General features: G+C 45.6%; 1 protein-coding gene across 6 annotated transcripts in view; it reads right to left on the bottom strand.

Moving 5' to 3' along the window:
• The window catches only part of LOC108625439 (nascent polypeptide-associated complex subunit alpha, muscle-specific form), a 224,591-nt gene that overhangs the window by 95,571 nt on the left and 113,369 nt on the right, over positions 1 to 15,651 (bottom strand). The window contains exon 1 of one of the 6 annotated variants that reach the window (XM_018025491.2): positions 8,110 to 8,256. The exons of the other annotated variants lie outside the window; for them this stretch is intronic. Coding sequence (XP_017880980.1) covers positions 8,110 to 8,164 — 55 coding nt within the window. The 5' untranslated portion in view covers positions 8,165 to 8,256. Of the gene's footprint in view, positions 1 to 8,109; positions 8,257 to 15,651 lie in introns of those variants that run through there. 6 annotated transcript variants of the gene reach the window in all.

The raw sequence follows: 15,651 nt of genomic DNA, 5'->3' as shown, positions 1-15,651 counted from the left end.
GTATAGCCAATACATCCTTAAACATCGACGACGATTCATACACTATATACGATTTATAAACATCTTATGTTTCACGACGAGTCTTGTCGATTGCAGCAAATATGGGAAAGCGATTTCGCTGGAAGAGAACTGTAATACCTATTTTGTTTCAAATGCGAAGGCTCTCGACTCGTGGTAAACAAATTAAAATTGATCGTAATCACTCGACCGCACATGTTCGCGTGATGAGCGTTAGAGAAAACGTCGGGACGAGTTCTGGGATCCTTAAGGGAGACTCGACGAGAAGAATCGTTGGAAGGAAACAGCAGGCGCGTGCGAACAGTTGCTGGCGCCCTGTCGTTCAGACAGGTGACATGGGAGTCCTTAATCGCGCGATGACGTTTCCATGCCGCGAATCGAGCGAGTCACGTCGCTTAATTGCCCCGTTGAATGCTTCTGCGTGGCGTCGCTTCGTCCAGCGTTTATCTTTCGGGAAACGCTGGCGGAAGAAAGCTGACGCCATTATCTAGCCCGAAGAAAAGTCTCGATAACGAGCAATCAAAACGGGAAGAGAGGAGGAATCGAGTCGAGATTGTTTGGCCAAATGAAAAATCAAGCAGGCGCCAGCTGGCCAGACGTAATTGCCGACGGTCGCCGCGTCCCGTGTGCCTTGCTTCAAGGAGATTCAGAAGATCTCATTGAAATCGTATTGAAAGCTATTGTCCCGTACAGTTTTATTAGTGAATCGCCAGAAATCGTTTCGCGACGTTTGAAGACGAATTTCGGAATCGATTAACGCTATTGGACTCGTGAACGAAAAAAAGGTTGAAGTTAAAACCGCAAAAGCGTTCTCTGCAGGAGTGAAGCGTTGAAAGAAGCCGCCGATCGGAGGCACGGCGGAACACCTGTTTCACAGAAGCAGGAAACGCTCGATCTCGGGGCGATTTAAAGGAACAAGAGGAAGAAAACGGGCGAGTGTAACTTCGTTAAGGCCATCTCCCGCTGTTCGAGAAACTAATAGGCTCGACGGAAGCCGTCTGAAAATTGCTCCCGGGATTCCTAATCGCGTTTGCCCGAGACAAAGCGACGTGCCCGCGTGAAAGCAGAAAACGAACATCACGGAAACGGTTGAACCGAGTAAAAACCAGCGAACTCCGAGGTATCAACGGCGAACAAAAGCCACTCTTACTTTTTTCGTCCTTACATTTTTACGTCCTTTCGGTCGGCCGTACTCGGATCACTCGTTCGCCATTGTGACTTCTTGCACGTATGGAAAACCACAAACCGCTAACATTATTTCGCGGTTGCGAACACGTAGGGTCTTCCTTTCCACGAACCCCAAACCGCGGTTATACTCGAGACTCTCTCGTTGCATCGTCCCCTTCTAGTTTGTCCCTCCGAACGATCTCCATTATCGCGATATCGAATCGAATCAGCTTCTCGTTTGATCGACGGCCCTCGATCTCATCGATCACCTGCTTTCGACGGTCCCATACACTTTTATACACAGTGTTCGCATTACTTCTTTCATATTCGATTTTTTTAGAGACAGTGCGTTTTTGTGAGACGCGATTTCAGTAATGAAAATATTCTTCGTCGTACGGGAGGATCGCAGGAAAATCGCGGCCGACGTTGACGGTTATCGTAACAGACGATCGCGTTCCCCGTGACGAACTATCGAATCATACGTCGGCCGGTTGTCGGATCGCGGACAAATTAAACATGACAAGGTGCCGGCGATACGTGGGCGATTGTACGCAGTTAGAAACGGCTTTGTGCGGCCGTCGCGCTGGCCACAATGCCAGCCCTGAAACGACCACACGCCGGTGCATTCGACGTGTTCGTCTCCCGTCGATTGCGGCGAGGAAACTCGTCGACTCGAGGCCAGATCAGAGACTTGACTCTCAAACCAAAGGAAGGCTTTTTTCTATGTACCACGAAACTATTTTTCTCTCTTCCGAGATTGGAAAACGTAGGAACATAGTTTATTTGTTGATAAGAAAATAAAGAAGATGAATCGTAGAACCTCGTCCACCCACGCTAAAATGATCAGGAAACTGAACACCTTGCGATCATCGAGTCGCATTGACGCGCGTGTGCATTTTAGCCGCCGCCGGTTCAACGCGACACGTGGGCAGCGCCGCGCGTAACTCATTGTCAGTCAGAAACAATGAAAACGAGACGAATCCGCGTGGCGATTCATTCATGAAGTAACGACGCGGATGCTCTCTGGTCCGTAAACAAGTCAATCGGCGACGCCGTTTAAAAAGCCAATGGGACTGTTTACATTCGCTTCGTAGACGCGGTATTTGCTTCGATTGAATTCTCGAATGTACCATTTTATTTTACAGAAAATATTTTCGGAATTCGATAAGAATTCATGTTGTTCAAAATACAAAACGAACTCGTAATTATGAAAACTGTACATAACGTGAATGATGAACATTTTCTACATTCAGTATCCGGTAATTAAATATTATAGCGTTCTACAGACCGTAAAACGTATAATATTCTGATCATAATAAGTTCAATTATACATATACATTATATAATGATAACATCTCTGATCGCAGAGGATTCGTGAAGATATTGTTAAAGAACTCCAATAATTTAAGAGAAATAATCATTCGTTTGAGTCCTGTTAGGAATGAAATATGTGAATGGTTAAAAAAATAAATCAGACGAACGCAGATGGTCGCGGTTGAAATTGCGGTCCACCAGTTACCGTAGAACGTAATTCAAAACTTCCTACTTCTTTTTACATAACTACAGCAAGAATGCACGTGTCGCATTTTCATCGATGATTATCTTTCAAGCACACGATTGTCATTAAAGCCGGCGAGGTCGCGGACTTGAATGCGTGCATACATAGAAAACTGAAACGTACGTGTGTACGAAGTACAATACGTTTCCATTGAATCGCGGAGAGAGGATATAATCTCGTCCTATTAGCAAAGTCAGTCGCGAAACGGCGTTGCCATTAGGTGTCTCTCCGTTATACAACGAATTCGTTCAGCTGTCGCGAAATCACGGACACCGGCCGACGAAAACGCGGTCTCTGCTCGAGAGATAACGCGTTCCCCGTGAAAAAAAACCGCTGATCGCAGTCACCATTGTGATGCACGCCGCGGCGAACGGGACCGGCGACACGTGGGACACATGCAAATGACAGGACGTTCCATCATCGTCTCCAATATGTCAACGCTTAGACCGCGGTGACGCATTCGTTTCCCATTTTTTTTTTTTACCGAAATGAACTGGTTTATTTCTTTCTCCGAGATACATTTGAAATACTTCACAACACAAATCCCTTAATTCGTTCTCCAAACGATTTAATCATAGCAGAAGCACAAATACGCGTTCGATTTTATTCCCGATTAAGAATGATACGGTTCGCTTGTTTCTCCTAACAAAATGGAAAACGTTTTACCGAACGCGAAAAAAGTAAAACAGTTAACGGAACATCGGGATCGAGCAAAAAAAGGGTGAAGCGATTCTGCGACAGGAGTCGTCGAACTGTCTGTGGCTAGTTGTCCGGGAAAGAAATTTCGCCGAAGAGGGAGAAGAAAGAAAAAAAAAAATCGGCGGAGTCCCTCTTAATTAGAAGAGCCCGACGAATAACCGAGCCCGATTCGCGAAGATAAGGCTGTTGGGAATTTCGGCAGCTAAGTGGCAGCCTATTCGCTACCGACAGCTTCCACCGGCTCCTAATTGTCAAGATCGAGAACCGTAATTACACACTTCGACATTAGTTCCCCCGACCCTCAATCTTTCTCCCTTTGACTCTCTCTCTAGTTCTTTTTCGAGACACCCTTTTAAGACGTTGGGGGATCCGTTTTATGGCGAAAGGGTACCCAAAATATCGTACGACACCCCTACCGAAAGATGAAGTTCTTAAGATACCGGCGATAAGAAAGGGTAAAGCGCGTTCATGAAAGAGCAACGCTTTCAAATTGAAAATTACAACCATTAAAAATAGTTAAGGGAGTAATAAGTTTCGAGTAAAATACATATGCGGTATTTCCGTTTATTGAATTAATCAAACGAGATATGAAATTCCTACTACGTAGATTTTGACTAAGATAAATAAAACGATTGTATTTACATTTTTAATCGCTTGATTAAAAAGTACGATTATGAAACGGAACTACGAACGATCTTCACGATCAACCGGAGATTTTTCATCGACGTGTTTGTTTCCCTCGCGCGAATAGTTTGCAATACGAATTCCGACGACGAAGAATAACGTCTACTTCGGCTGACATGTTTCATAACATCATGCGAGTCGTCACCGCGAAGCGGAGTCCTATTACAGTGAGCTCGATAGAATTTTGTCCACTATCAACACGTACGTCCGACTAGCCAGGTCAACATTGACCGTGGACGACCTCGGCACAATTTTCTCATCAAAATTTTCTGTTCACTATTTTCTACATTGAGAATGAATAGAAAGAGCGAACTCCTAATGTGAAATTGTTCTGAACAACATTACCAATTAACACGACACACTGTATATACGATTTTATTTTATTTTATTTTAGTATATTGTGCAGTGAATTTGATCTTTCTAGTATCAATAAGAAACCTCTCCATATCAATTACGAACGGCATTTCAAGCTAGATAATTATACAAGCAGGATACAAAGTTGCAATAGAATTATTATCTACGAGAAACGCTTGGAAAATTGCTAACAGAGATATATGATTTGCGACCGCGTAGCTTGGTCTGCGCGCATTATTCTAATCGATGGAAACTACTTGCACCGCTGGGAATGATAACGATACACGAAACAGGACAAGCATTTTGAAAACTTGGTTCGTCTAAAACCGGCGCCTTTTTGATCCCTTGAGTGTGGCTCTTCCAGAATTCCGATTGTGGACGTGCACGTACAATGCGAAATTTAAACGTCTTTGCGCTGATATAGAAATATTAGAGAAAAACAAATTCATATACATTATATAATGATAACATCTCTGATCGCAGAGGATTCGTGAAGATATTGTTAAAGAACTCCAATAATTTAAGAGAAATAATCATTCGTTTGAGTCCTGTTAGGAATGAAATATGTGAATGGTTAAAAAAATAAATCAGACGAACGCAGATGGTCGCGGTTGAAATTGCGGTCCACCAGTTACCGTAGAACGTAATTCAAAACTTCCTACTTCTTTTTACATAACTACAGCAAGAATGCACGTGTCGCATTTTCATCGATGATTATCTTTCAAGCACACGATTGTCATTAAAGCCGGCGAGGTCGCGGACTTGAATGCGTGCATACATAGAAAACTGAAACGTACGTGTGTACGAAGTACAATACGTTTCCATTGAATCGCGGAGAGAGGATATAATCTCGTCCTATTAGCAAAGTCAGTCGCGAAACGGCGTTGCCATTAGGTGTCTCTCCGTTATACAACGAATTCGTTCAGCTGTCGCGAAATCACGGACACCGGCCGACGAAAACGCGGTCTCTGCTCGAGAGATAACGCGTTCCCCGTGAAAAAAAACCGCTGATCGCAGTCACCATTGTGATGCACGCCGCGGCGAACGGGACCGGCGACACGTGGGACACATGCAAATGACAGGACGTTCCATCATCGTCTCCAATATGTCAACGCTTAGACCGCGGTGACGCATTCGTTTCCCATTTTTTTTTTTTACCGAAATGAACTGGTTTATTTCTTTCTCCGAGATACATTTGAAATACTTCACAACACAAATCCCTTAATTCGTTCTCCAAACGATTTAATCATAGCAGAAGCACAAATACGCGTTCGATTTTATTCCCGATTAAGAATGATACGGTTCGCTTGTTTCTCCTAACAAAATGGAAAACGTTTTACCGAACGCGAAAAAAGTAAAACAGTTAACGGAACATCGGGATCGAGCAAAAAAAGGGTGAAGCGATTCTGCGACAGGAGTCGTCGAACTGTCTGTGGCTAGTTGTCCGGGAAAGAAATTTCGCCGAAGAGGGAGAAGAAAGAAAAAAAAAAATCGGCGGAGTCCCTCTTAATTAGAAGAGCCCGACGAATAACCGAGCCCGATTCGCGAAGATAAGGCTGTTGGGAATTTCGGCAGCTAAGTGGCAGCCTATTCGCTACCGACAGCTTCCACCGGCTCCTAATTGTCAAGATCGAGAACCGTAATTACACACTTCGACATTAGTTCCCCCGACCCTCAATCTTTCTCCCTTTGACTCTCTCTCTAGTTCTTTTTCGAGACACCCTTTTAAGACGTTGGGGGATCCGTTTTATGGCGAAAGGGTACCCAAAATATCGTACGACACCCCTACCGAAAGATGAAGTTCTTAAGATACCGGCGATAAGAAAGGGTAAAGCGCGTTCATGAAAGAGCAACGCTTTCAAATTGAAAATTACAACCATTAAAAATAGTTAAGGGAGTAATAAGTTTCGAGTAAAATACATATGCGGTATTTCCGTTTATTGAATTAATCAAACGAGATATGAAATTCCTACTACGTAGATTTTGACTAAGATAAATAAAACGATTGTATTTACATTTTTAATCGCTTGATTAAAAAGTACGATTATGAAACGGAACTACGAACGATCTTCACGATCAACCGGAGATTTTTCATCGACGTGTTTGTTTCCCTCGCGCGAATAGTTTGCAATACGAATTCCGACGACGAAGAATAACGTCTACTTCGGCTGACATGTTTCATAACATCATGCGAGTCGTCACCGCGAAGCGGAGTCCTATTACAGTGAGCTCGATAGAATTTTGTCCACTATCAACACGTACGTCCGACTAGCCAGGTCAACATTGACCGTGGACGACCTCGGCACAATTTTCTCATCAAAATTTTCTGTTCACTATTTTCTACATTGAGAATGAATAGAAAGAGCGAACTCCTAATGTGAAATTGTTCTGAACAACATTACCAATTAACACGACACACTGTATATACGATTTTATTTTATTTTATTTTAGTATATTGTGCAGTGAATTTGATCTTTCTAGTATCAATAAGAAACCTCTCCATATCAATTACGAACGGCATTTCAAGCTAGATAATTATACAAGCAGGATACAAAGTTGCAATAGAATTATTATCTACGAGAAACGCTTGGAAAATTGCTAACAGAGATATATGATTTGCGACCGCGTAGCTTGGTCTGCGCGCATTATTCTAATCGATGGAAACTACTTGCACCGCTGGGAATGATAACGATACACGAAACAGGACAAGCATTTTGAAAACTTGGTTCGTCTAAAACCGGCGCCTTTTTGATCCCTTGAGTGTGGCTCTTCCAGAATTCCGATTGTGGACGTGCACGTACAATGCGAAATTTAAACGTCTTTGCGCTGATATAGAAATATTAGAGAAAAACAAATATAAACTTAGTTCATAGCACAAGTGGTCTGCTTCGAAAGACCTGGAGAAGGAACATATTTTTAACATCTGGAATATTCTTGTTCCTGACTCATATAATCAGCTGATAAAACTAGCGGTTGCCGTTCTTTCCTTATTCTGGTCTACACATTCATACGAACAATCGTTTTCAAGCACGAACCTTATCAAGCCTTATTGGTGAGAGCCTTTAATCGTGCCTAAAATTAAAAACAAGAACATACAAACTTGACTTAGTCAAACTTTCCAAGAAGACGCAAGGCTATTGTTTGCACTAGTGTTTGTCAGTCATTGTCATGATTTAATGTTATGGATACCTCACAATGTAATTTTATCAATGAATAAAATTGTTATTAAGTATATCAAATTTTATTCAACGTACCTATAGTTTAACTGAGACTTAAAACTTTAAGTAAAATTTATTGACTTAATTTTAGGGAGCGTTGTGAAGTAAAAGAAGATGTAGTGTCGAGGATTGAGAAAGGTATGTTGAGAAGGACTGTTTCAAATTTGGCTATCAAAAGAAATTTGAACAGTTATACTGTTGATATTTGGCTCTGTTGACTAATGAGTCTGCGATCACTGGTCTAATCTAATTTGTATCAACACGCTGATCAACCATTGCGTTAATTGTTTCGAAATCAGAAACTGTTTGGGAATCAGTGATTACGCACTACGTACAATAACATTGTCGACAGTACGAGTCTGATCAGACTCTCATTGATAAAAATTGACGAGACTTTGTTAATGGACTCACCAGTGTAACACCAGGCAGGCCAGACAACAGGGCTTTCGGTGTCCAGCTCCCTCATCCTCTCAGCGACCCGCGGACATCTCCACTCCGTACGTCCCGACGTGGCGGCGAGTATGTCCAGGTTGATTTTCGACGCGAACAACTTCCTCTCGTATCACCCCCTCGACTACCGAAACGACGACCGCGATCGGTTCCTCAGTCGGGCACCACGTTATCCCGTAACCCTCGTCCACGAGCAACACACGGTCACCTGTTGAACGTCAAATCTGAAGCACGCGCACAGGTCCGACGAGGGTCATACCACCGGGGCTTCGAATGAACGAGCACTTCAACCGGACCGACGAATTCAACTTTCTCTCTCTCTTTCTCTCTATCGCGAAGCAGCGCGTCGTCCATCGGCCGATTCCGAGAGCCGGATAAGCGTCGATAAGAGGCTAACCGTGATAAGGCACGGAAGATCCGTCATCGGTTCGACGTTCAATTGTTAACCTCAAACCTAACCTTGCCACTTTCTCTTGGAAAACGCGCGCGCGCTATCCTTCCTCTCTTTCTCACGCGTGTTCCACGAAACGAAAAGAAACTGCACCGTCTCGGATACGAAGACCGAGCACACTAAATGTCACGGAAATGTCAATGAGAAGTCGCGGACGTTTGACACCTTCACTGTCCCTTTCCAATCGTGTCTCCTTATCTCCGTGCCGGCTACCGTGACGAGTCGGTTTACCGATCGAACTATCGATCTATCACTGGCACTCGCGAAAACGATCGTCGGCGAGCGTCGATACTCGACTGGCCGCGGCGCGATTCTCTCTGTCGCGTGGCTCTCCTTCCCGTAACCTGCGCCCGACTGTTTACAGTTCCTTCGACTTCCACATACCGCACTACGTGACTCTCGAACCTCTCAATTTCGTGATCGTTCCTATCGCCGCTTATCGTCCTCCGTCTTTCGTTCGGTGACCAAATGCCCGCAGGTGTAACTGTTTACGCGAGTAACGCCGGTGTCCACAACAAGGGCCGGGTCCGCTGGATCACCCGACGACCCGGTGACGACGGAATCGGAGCAGATCGATCTCGCGTTGCCTCGCGTTCGGGAGGATCGTTGACGTAGCGCAGGATGACACGACACTACGACACGGCACTGCGTGAGGTGACGCCGAGGGGACACAGGGAGAAGGACGAAAGCCTGGTAGGGGGTGAGAAGAGGAGACATACGGGTGAAGAAAGGAGCGAGAGGGGGAGAGGAAGAAGACAGAGAGATAGAGAGAGAGAGAGAAAGAGAGAGAGAGGGAAGAACCTGACCACCGGACACGCTGGCTTTGGGTAAGCACGACACACAGGTAAGCGGAGTGGCACTTACGTTGGTGCACCTGCCGCGAGAGTCCGCGTCGTAATGGGAGCGGGGAAACGGGCGGCAGGTAGGCAGGCCCACCGCTCGTCAACCCGTCGGGAGGGGGAATCAGTCACATGGCAAGGTGCCCCTAGCTGCCTGCGGACGAAGAGGTGGTAGCCGAACCCGGTGGTGGTGGACACGAGGTGACCCCGTGGTGGTGGTACCGAACGAATGCTGCGGTGCTCGATAGAGGATCTCGGCAGAGAGTAGGAATCGGACGGGGTTTTGAACGCTTTCCGAACAACCTGTCGCTTCGCTCTCACCGCGAATCGGAGGTGGATCGCATTTTGTTCAACTGATCAGACTCATTCTTATCCAGAATCTCGATAAGAATTACTTTGCAAATAACGTGCACTTCGTTTGTCTTACGATTGATACACAACTATTTGATTAGACTTCGTCTCAAAAACACCTCCTCCGTTGCACGACCTGGTCGTAATCGATGAAAATCGTTGTCTGAATTCGTACAGAAGTTGCAATATGCATTTCATCTGTCTTCTGATTTCAGCAAATGTCGTATCAATCATTGTATCCGGCACCAGAGAAAGTTCGTACGCACCTTTAAAACAACACATAAACACGCGTATCTTTCTTAAAACATGACTTTCCTCAATGAAGTTACGGTCATTAAAACAGGGCATGTTGATGATTTCTGCGTTTACGTTTACTGTTCACCGAACACGAAAACGACGAAACAATAGAAAAGCGAATGGTTTGAAAAACTGAAAATTTATTCGAGACGAGTGAAAGTGATTCGTTCATTTAGATCGGATCGGATCGATGTTCGGACAAAAGGCGAGTATAGTTTGGCGTCGCCGGGTATGGCTTCCTACAAAGGTCGTTGGCGAGTTCCATATTTGGCTGCCGCAGAAGACGGAACAGAAGGGTATTGAATTCCAGGCGTTTCCACCGTTCCGCGGCTACAAATCCGATGGCAGATTGTCTACCCGGCTCGTCGTCCGGGGAACGTCGTACCGCTGTCTAACTACGTCTTTCTTTACGTCTCTAGCTGAACGGAGTTACGTTTCGTCTAGCCGGACGGTATATCGATAAAACGAGACAAGAATGCCTTGTCCCATCCGCGAGCGGATATGGATGCGGTTTAAGAACAATCGCGTGTACCTATCTACTGACGCGACGACCGTCTCATCTGTTTTTATAAACTGCGAACACGACGCTGGAAAAACACGCTCCTCTAAACTTGGGAGGATAAATCGTAAATTTCAGGAAATATAATTTCCTGGGAGGACGCATAAAACCGGGGGGGTAATGAGAGATTCCAACAGCATTTTTTACTGAAACCATATTTCATTCAACTGTTCTTAAACCGATCGAGCGTAGCTTCTTTATGCGCGTTAAACCATTCGAGATTTCGAGATCACACGTATTGCATGAATTATTATGTGAAACACTGCATCGAACATCAAAGCGATTATAGAAATTATTGTGTCCATTTAAATGATAGTGTCTACGCCTGACGTCGTACGATGCAAACGGGTCTAAGCGACACCTGCGCAGCCTCGAGTGGCATTATAAAAAATGCAAGTATCTCTTGGACGACTCGTTAACGAAAGGAACGCACAGCAGCCGCAGTCGTATCCCGGTTAATACGGCCGTAACCCCGCGATCCCACGACTTGACTCGCGTATGTCGCAACATCGTTATCGCCGCGGAATATCGGCACGGCTCCGCGCCACTCCGGTGTCCTGGAAGTGTTGCCCTAGGCGTCGTCGTCTCTCTGCGTGGCTGCGAGCCTGCAACCGTGCAGCGCGCACGGTAGGGTAGCCCCAGCACGCTCTCGGAGCACGGATGAGAGCTTGTTAGGTTAACCATCACATTGTTTTGCGAGGGCGTGGTGGCATGGCGTGTGTTGTTTGCAACGAGTGCGTCGAGGCCTTACATATACTCACAATCGGTGTACCGGACCCTTTTACCAACCAACCTCTCTCCACTCCTCTTCCCCTCTCCCTTTTCTCATTCTCTGACCACTATGGCCCGAAGATCGAGCCGTGGCATCGGGAGAGCGATATATCGCGGCCGATATATATCACTCGGAGTACACTCGACTTCCATACGTCCGGTCCGATCCACCACATACACTGCCGCTCAAAAGTTTCATGCATAAGAAATTTACTATATCACTTAATATAGGAATTATCCTACGAATCGTTCCAGTAATTATTGTATCAAAATTCTGATCGTGATTCTGGGATCATCGGGAAAATCGTGTCAGTGACTTCGGGGGACCATCCCCGAAAAATGACGATCCATGATTTGGCATGAAAGATAGTGATCAGGTTTTCGCGAACAGCATCTCTGGTCCAGATACTTTTGAGCACTAGTGTATGTACGCGTACGCGTGCATCGCCCGGAGGCTGGCTTCAAGGTTCTCGTTTAGATATCCGTTCGCTCGAAGATTATTCGAGCCAACGACGGGATGCGATCCTGTCTTTGGACCCGATCGACCAGCTTCCGGAGCTGATCGTTACCACCTCGCATAGTTTCTCTTTCGTGGCTCAGGCCGCGATTAAACGCATCGTCGAAACCATCCCTTGAGGTTTCACGAACGCGCATCAATCGCCTGCGATCGTCGATGACAGAGATTAGCGTCGACCTGGACCAGACGCTGTTTCGTTGATGGCTGATGATTAACTCGTGTTCGTCCCCTGATCATGCGAGTAGTGATAAAACGTGGACGTGTAGAATTCTTTTTAACAGGTCGTTTAGTAATAGATCCTTTTTTCATATTATGTATTTATAATGAAAATGAAAAAACTTAATTTAATGAAAAATGAAGAATTTTGGACCGAAGTACTATAGAACGATGGAATCTCGTTCCTTCGAACCATATAGAGATAGAGAGAGAGAGAGAAAGAGAGAGAGAGGGAAGAACCTGACCACCGGACACGCTGGCTTTGGGTAAGCACGACACACAGGTAAGCGGAGTGGCACTTACGTTGGTGCACCTGCCGCGAGAGTCCGCGTCGTAATGGGAGCGGGGAAACGGGCGGCAGGTAGGCAGGCCCACCGCTCGTCAACCCGTCGGGAGGGGGAATCAGTCACATGGCAAGGTGCCCCTAGCTGCCTGCGGACGAAGAGGTGGTAGCCGAACCCGGTGGTGGTGGACACGAGGTGACCCCGTGGTGGTGGTACCGAACGAATGCTGCGGTGCTCGATAGAGGATCTCGGCAGAGAGTAGGAATCGGACGGGGTTTTGAACGCTTTCCGAACAACCTGTCGCTTCGCTCTCACCGCGAATCGGAGGTGGATCGCATTTTGTTCAACTGATCAGACTCATTCTTATCCAGAATCTCGATAAGAATTACTTTGCAAATAACGTGCACTTCGTTTGTCTTACGATTGATACACAACTATTTGATTAGACTTCGTCTCAAAAACACCTCCTCCGTTGCACGACCTGGTCGTAATCGATGAAAATCGTTGTCTGAATTCGTACAGAAGTTGCAATATGCATTTCATCTGTCTTCTGATTTCAGCAAATGTCGTATCAATCATTGTATCCGGCACCAGAGAAAGTTCGTACGCACCTTTAAAACAACACATAAACACGCGTATCTTTCTTAAAACATGACTTTCCTCAATGAAGTTACGGTCATTAAAACAGGGCATGTTGATGATTTCTGCGTTTACGTTTACTGTTCACCGAACACGAAAACGACGAAACAATAGAAAAGCGAATGGTTTGAAAAACTGAAAATTTATTCGAGACGAGTGAAAGTGATTCGTTCATTTAGATCGGATCGGATCGATGTTCGGACAAAAGGCGAGTATAGTTTGGCGTCGCCGGGTATGGCTTCCTACAAAGGTCGTTGGCGAGTTCCATATTTGGCTGCCGCAGAAGACGGAACAGAAGGGTATTGAATTCCAGGCGTTTCCACCGTTCCGCGGCTACAAATCCGATGGCAGATTGTCTACCCGGCTCGTCGTCCGGGGAACGTCGTACCGCTGTCTAACTACGTCTTTCTTTACGTCTCTAGCTGAACGGAGTTACGTTTCGTCTAGCCGGACGGTATATCGATAAAACGAGACAAGAATGCCTTGTCCCATCCGCGAGCGGATATGGATGCGGTTTAAGAACAATCGCGTGTACCTATCTACTGACGCGACGACCGTCTCATCTGTTTTTATAAACTGCGAACACGACGCTGGAAAAACACGCTCCTCTAAACTTGGGAGGATAAATCGTAAATTTCAGGAAATATAATTTCCTGGGAGGACGCATAAAACCGGGGGGGTAATGAGAGATTCCAACAGCATTTTTTACTGAAACCATATTTCATTCAACTGTTCTTAAACCGATCGAGCGTAGCTTCTTTATGCGCGTTAAACCATTCGAGATTTCGAGATCACACGTATTGCATGAATTATTATGTGAAACACTGCATCGAACATCAAAGCGATTATAGAAATTATTGTGTCCATTTAAATGATAGTGTCTACGCCTGACGTCGTACGATGCAAACGGGTCTAAGCGACACCTGCGCAGCCTCGAGTGGCATTATAAAAAATGCAAGTATCTCTTGGACGACTCGTTAACGAAAGGAACGCACAGCAGCCGCAGTCGTATCCCGGTTAATACGGCCGTAACCCCGCGATCCCACGACTTGACTCGCGTATGTCGCAACATCGTTATCGCCGCGGAATATCGGCACGGCTCCGCGCCACTCCGGTGTCCTGGAAGTGTTGCCCTAGGCGTCGTCGTCTCTCTGCGTGGCTGCGAGCCTGCAACCGTGCAGCGCGCACGGTAGGGTAGCCCCAGCACGCTCTCGGAGCACGGATGAGAGCTTGTTAGGTTAACCATCACATTGTTTTGCGAGGGCGTGGTGGCATGGCGTGTGTTGTTTGCAACGAGTGCGTCGAGGCCTTACATATACTCACAATCGGTGTACCGGACCCTTTTACCAACCAACCTCTCTCCACTCCTCTTCCCCTCTCCCTTTTCTCATTCTCTGACCACTATGGCCCGAAGATCGAGCCGTGGCATCGGGAGAGCGATATATCGCGGCCGATATATATCACTCGGAGTACACTCGACTTCCATACGTCCGGTCCGATCCACCACATACACTGCCGCTCAAAAGTTTCATGCATAAGAAATTTACTATATCACTTAATATAGGAATTATCCTACGAATCGTTCCAGTAATTATTGTATCAAAATTCTGATCGTGATTCTGGGATCATCGGGAAAATCGTGTCAGTGACTTCGGGGGACCATCCCCGAAAAATGACGATCCATGATTTGGCATGAAAGATAGTGATCAGGTTTTCGCGAACAGCATCTCTGGTCCAGATACTTTTGAGCACTAGTGTATGTACGCGTACGCGTGCATCGCCCGGAGGCTGGCTTCAAGGTTCTCGTTTAGATATCCGTTCGCTCGAAGATTATTCGAGCCAACGACGGGATGCGATCCTGTCTTTGGACCCGATCGACCAGCTTCCGGAGCTGATCGTTACCACCTCGCATAGTTTCTCTTTCGTGGCTCAGGCCGCGATTAAACGCATCGTCGAAACCATCCCTTGAGGTTTCACGAACGCGCATCAATCGCCTGCGATCGTCGATGACAGAGATTAGCGTCGACCTGGACCAGACGCTGTTTCGTTGATGGCTGATGATTAACTCGTGTTCGTCCCCTGATCATGCGAGTAGTGATAAAACGTGGACGTGTAGAATTCTTTTTAACAGGTCGTTTAGTAATAGATCCTTTTTTCATATTATGTATTTATAATGAAAATGAAAAAACTTAATTTAATGAAAAATGAAGAATTTTGGACCGAAGTACTATAGAACGATGGAATCTCGTTCCTTCGAACCATATCTTTATCGATAAATATGAATCTGAAGATTTTCAGATTCCTTCTAAGCAGGTAGAAAGCTTAACCGAGAGCATAGCACTTTCTAAGTAATATTTGATCTGCGATAAAACTTTATTGCGCTTTCCATTACTTCCGAGTGAACAATCGTCTGTCTATTTCTTCCTCCTCTTCAGTGCTTGTACTTCGTAATGGAATTGACAGGTCAAGCAGAAACTTAATACCGCAGGTAAACTGCGCACCATACGCGCATTACCTATGCTCATATTGTATGTATCTATATCCACTTAAGATCGTGAAGAAAAAACGGTTTAATACTT

This window comes from Ceratina calcarata, unplaced genomic scaffold, assembly GCF_001652005.2.
Source record: "Ceratina calcarata isolate Rehan_Ccalc_2016 unplaced genomic scaffold, ASM165200v1 scaffold351.2, whole genome shotgun sequence".
In the NCBI taxonomy this organism is placed as follows: Eukaryota; Metazoa; Arthropoda; class Insecta; order Hymenoptera; family Apidae; genus Ceratina; species Ceratina calcarata.
Note: the sequence above shows the minus strand (reverse complement) of the source record. Positions and strands in the feature narration are given on the sequence as shown.